At 39.5% G+C, this 14,124-nt stretch overlaps 1 protein-coding gene across 1 annotated transcript in view; it reads left to right on the top strand.

Annotated features, from left to right (window-relative positions):
- The window catches only part of CDH2 (cadherin 2), a 213,912-nt gene that overhangs the window by 173,098 nt on the left and 26,690 nt on the right, over nt 1-14,124 (top strand). Inside the window, exons 9-14 of the mRNA XM_034642678.1 lie at nt 588-773; nt 2,962-3,215; nt 4,205-4,347; nt 7,211-7,444; nt 7,733-7,966; nt 9,948-10,087. Of these exons, the coding sequence (XP_034498569.1) occupies nt 588-773; nt 2,962-3,215; nt 4,205-4,347; nt 7,211-7,444; nt 7,733-7,966; nt 9,948-10,087 (1,191 nt within the window). The remainder of the gene's footprint in view (nt 1-587; nt 774-2,961; nt 3,216-4,204; nt 4,348-7,210; nt 7,445-7,732; nt 7,967-9,947; nt 10,088-14,124) is intronic.

Below are 14,124 nucleotides of genomic sequence, written 5' to 3'. Positions count from 1 at the left end.
GAACTTGCTTAACCTCATTGTAGACTGGCTACTACTCTCGCAGACGTTTTCTGTCATCAGGACTTTTAAATGAGGCACCTAAGTAATTTGTTTTCTCCTAGTCTCCCAAGTCCACTGATGAAGTTGTTAAAATATGCCACCTGGAAGAAATGGCCGAAAATACTTTGTGCTGTTATAACAGAATATTTATAAATATTTTCAGGTGCATGAAATTGGACGGATATTACATGACTGATTTTTGCGACTTTGTCAAGCACATATATATTATCTCTTGAGGAAAATTATTTCCCTCAGACAAGTCCTTTTCTCCAGCCCTGCATTCATCATCCAGATACTCACAAATGGACACTAATTTTAATATTAATGAAACTATAACATCATTTGGAAGAAATTTTGAGTGCTGAGAAAAGTGATAGTATTTTAAAGTTAAATGTAAACGCTGTGATTACCTGCATTACCGATACCCTCATTTAGTGTGGGTCATAAAGGTTTAATGGGCAGTAAAATCAGGGCCGTGTGGTCATCAAGACGCCCTGTCCTTCGCTGGTCCACGTCACTCCTCTGACCGAGGTTTGTTTTTCTTGTAGTTCTATGGTGAAGTCCCTGAAAACAGGATAGATGTCATAGTAGCGAATCTAACTGTGACCGATAAGGATCAGCCCCACACGCCGGCCTGGAACGCCGTGTACAGGATCAGCGGCGGGGACCCCACAGGGCGCTTTGCCATTCAGACGGACCCAAACAGCAATGACGGCCTAGTCACCGTCGTCAAAGTAAGTGCCACGGGGGCCGCTGATCTCTCTGACGGGCACCCTGCATCGACCAGGCCATGCTCCTTAGCCCGTCGTTTCCTTTTGAATATTAGGGTTTTTTTTTTTTCTTTCAGACATCTTTAAATCTGGAATTAATATATTTTGGGGAGTCACATTTGGTTTTTGGTTTTTTGTTTAGTTTATGTTGAGGCCAACACAGATGTTCTCACATTGTCTCTGGAATACGATTGTGCTTCAACCATTTTGGACAGTTTTAACATTCTGAAGACAGGATGGTCCTCCACAGTGTTGACTGTGGGTGTAGTTAGATGTGTTCGTGAGTTTTGAGTATTGACTCAGAGAACAAACCAGAAAATCTCACAAAAGTAAAATGGGATGAGTAGGGACAAAGAGGGCCTACACTTTGAAAATGTTGTGAATTTATACTCCTGTTTTTACGTGCTGTATTCAAGACTTCAAGAAATGAGTTCTTCTGATCTTTAATTGTCAAAAACAAAACAAAACAAACCCTGAGCGCTGGAAGCAAGGGGATGTTAACTTCACGTGTACTAAATACATGATTATAACATAGATGTTCCTTAAAGTGAGCACATCTTCCTTCGAGCCCCCAGTGAAGAGATGTGTTTCCTTGCCTTCCATCCCAACACTGTTGATTTGTAAGTGAACCCAAATGTGGGTCTGGCCTAGAAAGGTGCTCTGAGGTGTCCATTGCCTAGACTTTTATATGTGTGTGAGCAAAATGGGAATTTCCCCTAGGAAGCAGGCATTGGACATTTCTCTGCACAAAGAGCCTAGTGATCGGGAAGCATGCCCCAGACCCCAACCATCTGTGTTCGAATCCCAGCCCTGCTTCTGGGAGTGGTGTGAGCACAGCAAGTTGTGGAACCTCATGCAGAAAGTAGCACTGAAGTCATAACATCGTTCTGAGCGATGAATATACTTAATACGCATTTAAGGACAGACTTGTGCTTACCACATAGCAAAAATAAATGTTATGTCCTGGACTTTTCACGTAGCTAATGAAATGACTCAAAGAATTCTATTTTACTTTCTGGCTTCTCTACTGTCTTATTTAAAATGGTTGAGAAAGAGAAGTTGAATTGGTGATTTTAGAGTGAAAGAAAAAAACTCTGTGTTTGAAGGTTTTGAGGAGGTGGTCTAGGGTAGGAAACTGGTGCAGTGTGTGCTAATAATGGGGCTTTCTCATTAGTTTCCCTCTTAATCCTTCCTAGACCACCTATGAGGGTATGAGAGCTCGCCAAGCTCTTTGTTTCAAATTCTTGCAGCACAGTCACGTTTATCTGCACCCCCACTAGAAGGTGATCAGGGGAAATCAAGAGTGAAATGGAAATCCAGTCTGATCACTTGACTCCTGGTAACTCTTCTGTTGACAGTAGGATTCAATGGAAATTTGGAAGTTAATATTTACATTATGGTTTATTTGTGCATTGCCTTTACCGAAAGTGTTGTTCTTAGATTAGGGATTCTTCTAGACCAGTAGAATACCTAAAATTAATTTGCTATGTAAGGGGAAAAAAAAAACAAGAAAGAGCCCTTCCACCTACAAATACTATTATTTTTACAAGCGTGTGTGTACATGTCTGTACTTTAAAATGTGCTTCAAATTATGAATGATACTTTTAAATATAATTAAATTTCTGCTTTTTGAAAAAAAATCAGATTTTATAGTTGGGGGCGTTGTTTTATTTATTTATTTATTTATTTATTTATTTTTGCACTTTATCACAGCTGTAAAAGTTCTCCCGGATGAGGAGTGGTCCTGATACCAATGTTTGAGGGTATTATCTAGACATACAGGTTCTCACGTGACCTTAGACTATTTAGTACTTTTGGTTAACGATGCTGTTCTTAAGAATTATCAGGTTTTTAGATGTAGCTGAATGAAAGCGATCAGTCCAGTAGTAATAGGCATTTTTTTGTGAACATAAATCTTTGAAGTGCCCGAGATTTACAAATATCTCATACAACCAGGCTCCATTGTGATAACTATTTCAATCATTGACCCTGCTAATGCATGTTTTCCAGACATTTGAGAGGAACCTATTGTGTAGTGAATGAAACATTAATGCTTTGGAAATGGAGTTGAAAAGAAGAATAAACCATAGAATGCAAATATTCTTATTTCCTACAAATATATGGTTTCCTTTTTTTTTTTCTTTTTTCCCAGCCAATTGACTTTGAAACAAATCGGATGTTTGTTCTCACTGTCGCTGCTGAAAATCAAGTGCCATTAGCCAAGGGTATCCAGCACCCACCTCAGTCAACCGCAACTGTGTCTGTCACAGTCATTGACGTGAATGAAAACCCTTATTTTGCCCCAAATCCCAAGATCATTCGCCAAGAAGAAGGCCTTCATGCTGGTACCATGTTAACGACGTTCACCGCTCAGGACCCAGATCGATATATGCAGCAAAATATTAGGTATCAAATGCCACTTGTGGCGTTTTTTAAAATTTACTTTATATTCTGGGCTGCATTCAACATTTATCTACCGTTTGAATGAGAAATTTGAACTGGAACCAAAACTACTCATTACAGAATTATTTTTAATTCCTTGATGAAGCTTCCTGTTAGGAAATAGATCACCGAGTCTATCAGATAGGAAATAAAAGAATGGATCTACTCATGTATTATTTGAAGAAAAAAAGTTCCCACTTCTTTTTTTTCTGCCCCTTTTATCTTTTTATATTTCATAATAACTTAGCCAGTGCTGTTATACCACGTGTTGTAAAAAGTTTTCACTGCGAGTCAATAGGGGACTCTCAGAAGCTGTAACATTTCTCTCTTCTCCACACATCAGGAAAAAAAGAAAACTCATGCCAAAAACAAGATAGAGGAGCTAATTATTTTTGCCTCTTACCTGTATAGTAGTTATAGGACTTATAAAACATATCTGTAAAGATTTCCAACCTCAGCAGAATCTAATTTATCCTTCCTGATGAGGGAGTGGATTGTTGCCAGAGCCTACCCCACATGACTATTATCCATCGCTGGTGATGATAATTTTTTAAATTAGCTCATATTTTATTTAACTTCTTTCAGAACTGCTGCTAACAGATAATTGCATATCTTCTACATTTCTCTATACGTTGATATCAAGATAGATAATTAGCTTACTAATATCTACATCCTACTAATATCCTTACTAATATCTAATATCCTACAACTTTTTACCTTTCAAAACATAGGAATTTTTTTTCCAATTTGTATATTGGTTATCTGAGCTTGAAAAGCTTATCCTCCACCCGGAATAAAAAGGAGTTTAAGCTGATAAACCTACTGATACATATAAATCTACTTTATACAGACTCAGACAGTAGCACTTTCTTTGAGGAGTGTAGTTCTGGGTAGTGTAGTTATTTTTTAAGTTGATCAAAAAATTTAAACTTACTAATGCTTTCGTTTTGTAGATACACAAAATTATCTGATCCTGCCAACTGGCTAAAAATAGATCCTGTGAATGGGCAGATAACAACAATTGCTGTTTTGGACAGAGAATCACCAAATGTGAAAAACAATATATATAATGCTACTTTCCTTGCTTCTGACAATGGTACGTAATTAAATATGGTCATTGTAGTACCGCGCATGTCGTTAAAGAGACCAGAGCCTCATCACGAATGCATCATCGGGAAACGAGGTTTTCTCCCAAACTCAATTATCTAGAAAACTGACCTTTATGAAGCTGAGGCCCCTATGTCTATTTTCCATTTCCGCTGGATGTTCACACATGTTCCCTGTCTTCTATAATGAGTGTTCCCAATGTCCACATGCCCTCGGGGGTAGCCTCGCATTGTAACAACCAAACTCTGTAGTTCTTCTGCCCTGAGACATGTTGACTGCTCATTACTGCAAGTTGAGTCTAACCTCATGGCTCAGTGGCCCAGACACTGGTTTTTGAGGTGATCTTTTTATATGGTCAGTTGATTATCCTAACATCAGTTGGTTCTGTCTCTAGCATTTTTTTCTCTTTGTAATTTTCTCCCTCTCATCCACCATGAATAGGAAACTCTTAATTTCATGCATAAAGTGAGGTGAGTACACAAGCTTTTATGTGTTAGTTTTGGAACATATAGTCTAGCCCCTTTTTTTCCTTTCTGGGTCTCTACTGGATTCTAAATGATTGAGATTAATAGGTAGCCTTCTTTTTTCTTTCTTTCTTTTTTCTTTTTCTTTTTTTTTTTTTTTTTAGTTATATGAAACAAAAATGGCTTACAAAAACCTGGTGATGGATTTGTATTGCTTTGTTGGTAGGACGTGTGTTTAAGAGTACGAGTCTGAAGGTCTGCCTGACCACTGGGTCCAGACTCCAGCTCTACTACTTTCTAACTTTGGGGTTGGCAACGAGATTTTAAATATGTCCATTTCCTGTTTCTCTTAACTAAGGATAATGGCAGTGGTACCTAACTCAGTGTAGCAGGGAAGATAAAGTGGTTTGAACACAGAGTTTTTAAAACAGTGCCTGACATGAAGACTCAAATAAATATTTCTGGTATGTGTTAATAGTTTTAAAATGGCATCACAACCAGGTTTGAAAATCCTTTAGTTCTAGACTATCAACGTTAGCATCTAATAAAATTAGCAGCCTTCAAGTTGGTGGTCAAGACGAGCAGTTTGAAAAACGTGGCCTGTGGACGCTTTTGATAAGAACAGTTTCAGTGGACCTTTCTGAATCCTGCATAATAAGATTCAGTGAGATTATTCGCTATCCTAAGTCTACATGGTGACAGGGTCAAAGCAATATTTCTTTTCCTTTCTAATGTCGGACCTACTGTTCACATATTTAGAGTTGCAGCATAGTAGGGGCAGCCTCTGCCGTTGCACATCAGAGCACAGCATGAGTGTCCGTTTTACGTTCTCTCTGTGTGTAAATGGTCGCTTTCCTCCATGATGGAACTTAAAGCAATATATCTTGCACCATTACGTCAAGATTTAAAGAGCTATAAAATTATATGTATGAATGTTGGTTGTGAGTTACAACCAGATTTGTCATTCACCAAGGTGGATTTTTTCTAATCGAAAGGGTGTTTGATAGGAGAGAGAAGTGGGTGGTGACATCTGTGTCAGCCGGGATGCTTGGCAAATGCACCTGACTTTAAATCGAGGCTGGGATGTGGAGCCCGGTTCTGCTCCTTAATGACAGGGCAAACTCTGATACTCTCTGTGCCTTCGTTTCGTTATTGATAAGTTGGTTTTGCAGCTTGCCTATTCTATAAAGTAGTTACGAGAGTCAAATAATATTACATGTGATAATGAGTGTGAAAGTTCTTCGAACTGTGGAGTATCACAGAGCTCTCGGTGCTATGTGCATTATTAGACTGTTGGTCACAGCCACCTCGCCCCCCAACTCTTATTCTCCCTGCTCCCAGAACCATCCGTGTTCCTCAGACAAGTCCAGAGAGATTTCTCCTTGTCTCCTCTCAGCAGTGTATGTGTGTACATTCCTAATTGCACGTTCTTGGGCAGGTCACTTAAACCCCTGGGTCTTGGATGTATTATTTTAACATTTTTTATATTTCTATTCTATTCTATTTATATAATGTACATAATATAATTAAACTAAATAAAATAATTATGTCATTATTTATATGTAATAATATAATATTAAAAATACATATAATATAGTAGAGGCCAAACTACCAGACTAAATTATCACAAAAAGTAGTAGAGACAGTTTTCAGGGTGGAATGAGAATGGGTTTGGGGTCAGGCAGACCCATCTTGAGTAGCAGCCCCATCACTTACAAGAGTGTGTGACCGTGAGCAGCGTACAGAGCCTGAGATTCCTCATGTGTTTAAATCTACTTCGTAGGGTTACAATGAAATAATGTATATAAAGCAACCTGATTCTTGGTCAAACAGGTAGTTGGTTGCTCAATAAATCCTATTTCTCTTCTCCATGGCATTCCTTCCCAAGATGAGGTCTGTGGGTCTGTGTTCCCTGTCTGTAGACTGGCTGAATATTTCCTTGCTGTGTGTGAGCCTTAAAAGCATTCTCACACTCTTTCATGCATACGTCTTGGTCCTCCATCAACAGAGTAAGGTATACAAGGTCATGAGCCCCATGTTCTGCGTTTCTTGTATTCCCCACAGTAGCGAGAGGAGTGTGGTATGCACCAGGCCCAGCGTGATGGACAGCGAGGGCAGGGCAGGTGGAGAATGGCACTCTGCAGGGACATGCATTGTCCCAGCGCTCAGTTGGGCACAGCAAAGGTGGCAACTCGGGTTCATCCTAGAAAGGAAGCAAGAAGTGTTCTTGTTGGAGAAACAGTCTGCCGGACGGTGGGGCGACTAGATTTTTCCAAGGTTATGCAATGATGAGGGCAAGCAGGCTAGAAGCTTTGAGTATTCCACCGTAATTGAGGCCTCATGGGAAAGAACTGGTCAGCATTGGTTTGTGATTTTTCTCCTTTTAAGGAATCCCCCCTATGAGTGGAACGGGAACACTGCAGATCTATTTACTTGATATTAATGACAATGCGCCTCAAGTGTTACCTCAAGAGGCAGAGACTTGCGAAACTCCAGACCCCAATTCAATTAACATCACAGCACTTGATTATGACATCGATCCGAATGCTGGGCCATTTGCTTTTGATCTTCCTTTGTCTCCGGCGACTATTAAGAGAAATTGGACCATCACTCGGCTTAATGGTAAGAACAGGTTAATTATTTGGCTATGTGTGCAGTTGAGAGGTTTTGAAGCCTAATATGAAAAGTTAATTTTAGGTGCTTTATAATCTTCTCATTAAATATATTTTAAAAGCTACTTAAATAAGGTATTAAAAACTTTTATAGCTGGAAAAAAAAACTTCACCGTGCAGCATAGTTGCATTGCTTGATATATACTCTTAAGTAGTAAGTGCATTCTAGAAGATGCTGTATGTTGTTTTATCGTATGATGTATTAACTATCCACCGTACTTTTTCCTTTTTCATGTAGGTGATTTTGCTCAGCTTAATTTGAAGATAAAATTTCTTGAAGCTGGGATTTATGAAGTTCCAATCATAATCACAGATTCGGGTAATCCCCCCAAGTCAAATATCTCCATCCTTCGCGTGAAGGTTTGCCAGTGCGACTCCAACGGGGACTGCACAGACGTGGACAGAATCGTGGGCGCCGGGCTGGGCACGGGTGCCATTATTGCCATCCTTTTGTGCATCATCATTCTGCTTAGTAAGTACTGGCATTGTCTCCTGGAGTTCCGGTCTCTCCCTCCTAAGACGTTTTGCAAAGTAACTTCTTGCTGTTGCCTTTGAACATAATCTAACAATTCTCTTCGACCTCTGAGCGCATTCTCGCCAACCCTATATGGGACAGTCAGGTCCGCTGCAGAACGAGAATATCCCCCAGCACTGTTTCGAGCACTTACATGCTTGCAGCACACCCAGCCAGCACACCTCTCCCGTGACCCGCTGCAGCCATTTTCGGATGCTGATGGCTGGGTGAGCTGTAGCAAACTCTTCTCATAGAAAAATGTGAGACAGTCCTAAGGGTGAGCGCTTAGCGTATGATTCAAGTAGGAATTTATGGCACTTAGTTGATGATTTAGGAAAATAAGTATATTGCTTTCCTTAGCTTGCCTTCGTAGAAAGCACAGTCAGCAGCCAACTCCAGTCATGCAGGGATCAAGGTATTTGTTACTGAAGGGCTACGTAAAGTAGTGAGAGAGTGTACTTCATACAGCACATTTGATAATAGAAATGATTACATAGCTCAATAAATTGTCTGTCTTTCGAGCAAGTCTAGATTAAGGAATTGCTCCTTTTTCAGATACTTTGCAATCTTGGTTCAATGGAATGCAAGAAATTAACCACTGGAAAGTACTTTAGAGCCACTTCTAAGTGTGCAGGTTAAAAGGATAAATTGCCTGGGCCCCGTGTTTTATTGTTAAATAGCAGCAGGACTTAGTTTATTGTGCGATCATGCTATGCACCAATCACTTTCTTGAAAATGTTGGCCATTTCTTTTATGTTTTCTCCATTTACAAGTGTTCTGGTAATTTAGAATTCTGTCCCTTTATTCTAAGCAATTACTATAGAAGCTTGGGCATTTTTTACTTCCTGTGTGGAGACTACTTTGACTATAATTTGAAACCTGCATGCTATACTAATAATCCGCTTGCTAGATTTAGCCCTGGAACAATGGCAAATGAGATCCTGTATCTGGCTTTAAAAGGAGGATATTTACTTTTATGGCCAATAATAAAAATGTGCTCAAATAGGAGTCATTAAATCTCTTGCTTCAGGATGTAAACTGATATCCTCAGATTTGCGAGAGAATACGCTCCTAGATGTGCACTTAGGGATACGTTTCAATTTGAACTAAAATGTGGCGTATATGCCAACCTTATCAAGAAAGACTTCGATATGATGGATTATGGCATGGAGAAGTGACTGTAGAGTTTTGAAGGAAAATGAATTGGTGCTGATTTTAACATCAACCCTCTGGAAAATTCATGGTGCCAGACCTGGCACAAAAGTGTAAAGCAGGAAAGCCTAATGTTATTTCAGTGCTCAAAGGAATCCTGTGGGCTTCTCACCTGAAACGTGTGTTTTCATAGGAGAGGGAATGCAGAATAGCACAGGAGAAAAACACCAGCCTTTGGGAGCCAAAAATCCTCAAGACCCAATTGCTGATCCAATTCCGATTTACTACTCAAGCCTTCCTGGCAAACACCTTCCTTCCTTGTTCCCTCTGATATAGAGAGGGTAATGAGGGCTGACCCACCTCCTTGAGATAACAGTTGCATAACAACGAGCAACTAATTTACTATTGTTTGTTGGTTTAGAATTTACAAACCATTCATTATATTAGGAGTGTCCTATTCTCCAGAAAGCCAAAGTCAGAGACAGAAACAGTTATTGTCCCCATCCCTAAATGATAGAATGGGGGTGAGCATTCAGCCAGTGAGCTCACAGGGCACCAGGTTCTGGAACCCGCGGTTTCAGGCTCTCTGTCCAGTGCTCCAGCCCCGCTCTGTCTTCTCTCTCCTCACGGCAGGCCAGAGAGAGGTTGAACAGACTGGAAGAGGCCTTACAAACTCTTGACCCAGTTAAGTATGTTAATAGTGTGAAAAGCGGTGATTGGAGAGGTCATGTTTTTAAAATTATGACACTATGGGTTTTTTGGGGGTTTTTTTACTCTTTCTACCTAGTCCTCGTTTTGATGTTTGTGGTATGGATGAAACGCCGGGATAAGGAACGCCAGGCCAAGCAACTTTTAATTGATCCAGAAGATGATGTAAGAGATAATATTTTAAAATACGATGAAGAAGGTGGAGGAGAAGAAGACCAGGTGAGCTATATTTTAAACTTTTAAGATGAAATTTTGTGATCATGTAATTCAAGGGGTAGGACAAATGTTAATACACACAGGAAGTAAGGAAATGGTCTCAAATTTTCTGTTTGTCACATTATCAAATACTTAGGCTGGGAGGGAATTCTTGCCTAGGTGTGCTGCACATTTCTTGATTTTTTTTTTCAAGGTGCCAAACAAATGTCATTGTATTTCTTTTATAAGAAAATTGTTCACACTGAGGAGCTAGGATATAAACCCAGTTCCAATTATAATAATGCTAATAAAAATATTTTTCTTTAACTTTTTCTTCATTGGATATCTAAAGTATAAGTAAAATTAGTTTCTACAACAGGATTTATATAGATATATAGCTATATATCTATATATATACAGGAAAAGCACTAGATAATTTATTCTACAAACATTTACCAAGCGAATTCAAAATTTAGGTATCATAGCTCACATCTATAATGTCTGTACCACATACCAGGCATTCCGTTGAGTGCAAAAAATGCTGGTATCTCTTCAATCTTTGAAACCTGTGATATTATGCTATGAGTATCTCCCCTTTTGTGATCGAAAACAGAGCTAAAGATGACTGGATTCTCGTAAAGAAGTAGGAAGTGATGGACACAGGGTTTGAATCCAGGTCTGTCTGATGTCACAGCCTAAACTAACTACTCCGATATCGTACCTCTTATAATTACCTGGAAGATACCATTAATGTCATCTACAAAAAGTCACCGTGACAGGTGACTATATTTTAGATACTTTGATAATTATGTTATTTCCACTTACAAATACAAATGTCGGGGCAGTAGTCAAAAAAAAGAACCCAGAATTCTTGGGTCTTGGATCATTGTCAGTAAATTCAAATGTACTGTCTTGAGTATATATGTAGACAATTAGTGATAAAACTGTTAACTTTAAAAAAGCAAATTTTCATGAACATATTTTCTCTTTCCCTTCTCTATTCATTTGAGGAAATAATGTATCACTTTAGGGGTGGTTTTTTCTTTTGCTTTTTTTGTTTAAAGATTTTTTAAATTTATTTATGTATTTATTTAGAGAGAGACAAGGAGACAAGTGGGGGGACAGGGAGAGAGAGAAAGGGAGAGAGCATCTCAAACAGACTCCGAGCTGAACACGATCTCATGACCCTAAGATCAGCCCTGAGCTGAAACCAAGAGTCGGACGCCCAACTGACTTCTCCACCCAGGAGCCCCTATATCAGTTTTTGTTTTACAAAGCACATTCACATCCACTGCTACAGTTAATCTTTGTGGCGACCCCTTAACAGTTTTCCATTTTCCATTTGTAGCAAGTTGTGTGATGAGCTCTGAGTTTGTAACTGGCAGAGCCAGAACTGAGGTCCACCTTTTCTGATTCCAGATTCCATGCTTGGTTTACAGTGCCTCAACTCTCGCACTTAGAAGAGATGCTTATTAAAATATGTTGAAAACTTGACTCCTGTGTAAAGCTGCCTTGAATACTGACTAATTAAAGTGGCTCTATAAATATGCCCCAGGGTTTCTTGCTTATAAATGTCTTTGGATATTAAAATTCATGTTTGGCTTAATCCTTAATTAATCTATCCTTTCACTTTCCTGAGCTATATTCAGGATCAGCAAACGTATATTGATCACATTATCTCATAAATCTTCTACTTTCGGTATTTTATTTTTCATATCATTGTGCATAATATTCTAGGCATAAATCTAAACCCAACTCCATGAAGCTTCAGTATAAATGGTAATAGCTGGAAGGCTACCAGTCATAACTGGGTGCTGTATAGAATTGTGAGGCCCAGAGGCAAGAACCAAGATCGTTCTCAACATCTGGGGCACTCAGCAGTACCTAATCTGGCTCTTTTTTGCCCTCCTTCTCATCAATCCCTTTGAGAACGTGTTGCATGAGGTTTTATTGTTTTAGTTATTTTAGGAAAGACTGACTTCCTTTATTGACTTTATCCACTTAGATTGATTCTTGAGATCAAATAAGTCAAACTTACCTATTGCAAGGTTTATTAAAATCATCCTCATAAATGTTCAGCCTCTTTCACTGACCTCTGCCCTTTGCCCCCAGATAAGCTCCTAGGCGCAAATGTTTTGTTTTCTACCCACTTCTCCAAAAGTCGAAAGATTTCTCTGGAACTTTCTCTATATTGTCCTCTGTGTCTAATTTATTTATTTAGTACTGGTTTTCCTGTGGTATCTTTTGGTAGCTAGCCTCTTGGTTCTTCGATGCCATGTTCATCTAGATCAAAAGCCTCTCTCCATCTTGCATTCTTGGTCATGATTTCCGTTTGCAGTTCTCATTATAGAAAACTGTGAAAAAATTGGGGCGCCTGGGTGGCTCAGTCAGCAGGGTATCCGACTCTTGATTTCGGTTCAGCTCATGATCTCAGGATCATGAGATCAAGCCCCATATCGGGCTCCGAGCTTAGCAGGGAGTCTGCTTGAGATTCTCTCTCTCTTCCCACCTTGCCCTCTGCCCCTCCCCCACCACATGTGCTCTATATCTGTCTCTCAAATAAACACATAAATCTTTAAAAAATTGAAAAGAAAATTGTGACAAAATTAAATAATGGCCTTTTTATTCATTCTGTGATTTACCTCATAATAGAATACAATATGCAGTGTGGGGATGCTACACAAAGGGTTTTGTCTCTACCTAAAGTGGTTCATGAAATCCCTTTGCTTATCTCCATCACCAAGGCAACCGCCTTAACTTGGATCAGAATCATCACTGTCCTGCAATAGCTTCCTGATGAGTGTCCTGTCTCTGGACCAGCTGTTTGGAAATTAATAAATCCAGACCTCCTCCTTAGCAGGACAGGTCTTCGGCCCTTTGGTACACTCCGTTAGGGAGCAGATAGAGGGCTGTGGGAAACAGTTGATGGTGGGTGTGCACTCCCTCAAGATGCAAATCCATCAGGTTTGTCCACACATGCAAGTCTGGGTGATTTGTCCTTATGCTCCCCTCTCTGCCTTTTTTGGGGTCAAGACATAGTTTCTAAAATTATTTTCTTTATTGAATTTCGTGTTCCCTTTTTTATCGAAGTATAGTTGACACACAATGTTATATTAGTTTCAGGTGTACAACATGGTGACTCAACAAGTCTTTACATCATACTGTGCACATCACAAGTGCAGTTACCATCTGTCACATACAACACTATTACGGTGTCATTGACTATATGTCCTACGCTGTGCCTTTTATTCTCACGATTTATTCATTCTGTGACGGGAAACCTGGACCTCCTTAATGACAGATTCCTTTCTTCCACTCTCTCCTCCTCCAGAGATAAAAGCAGCTATGGGTCTTATTTCTCTTAGAGCTTGTTAGCTTCTTTATTTTTATTCAGTTAGCCTCGTTATGTTCTCAGTTATGGCTTCAAAAATCTGTGATTTGGTAACTTATCTGGCTTGTTCTTTGCATTAGAGTGTGAATAATAGTCTCGTGATTTTCTATAGTCCAACCAGAAGCAAAAGGCTTCCTACAAGGCTTAAGAGTGTGGCCACCATGCATATCAACAGGAGCATTTCCAGCACCCCAGGAGCCTTCCTTGCAGCCCCTTGCCAGGAAGTATGTCCTCTGCCAAAAAGTAACTAGTATTCTTTATTTCTATCAACCTAGAACAGCATAACCGGTTTTTAGATTTCATTATGTAAATGGGTGTCATACAGTAGGTACTTTCCGTCTCTGGCTTCCTTTACTCAGACTTATATCTGTAAGATTCATCCGTGCTATATACAGAAGTAGTTCATTTTTATAGTTGCTGAAAAGTATTCTGTTGTAGGAATTAGCCACATTTTATTCATCCATTCTACAATGCTTGGACTGAGTTCATGCAGTTGAATTATTATGAATAAAACTTATGAACATTCTCGTGTGTGTGCGTATGTTGGTGCATTTCTGTTGGCGTGTGCATAGGGATTGAATTTCTACGTCCTAGAATGTGTCTAGGTGCAGCTTTAGTACACATCTGCGATGGTACAGTTGCTACCTCCCCTCATCACGGTGGTGCATGA

The sequence above is a fragment of the Ailuropoda melanoleuca genome, chromosome 14 (genome assembly GCF_002007445.2).
Source record: "Ailuropoda melanoleuca isolate Jingjing chromosome 14, ASM200744v2, whole genome shotgun sequence".
NCBI classification, from domain to species: Eukaryota; Metazoa; Chordata; class Mammalia; order Carnivora; family Ursidae; genus Ailuropoda; species Ailuropoda melanoleuca.
This window is presented reverse-complemented; position numbering and strand designations above follow the sequence as displayed.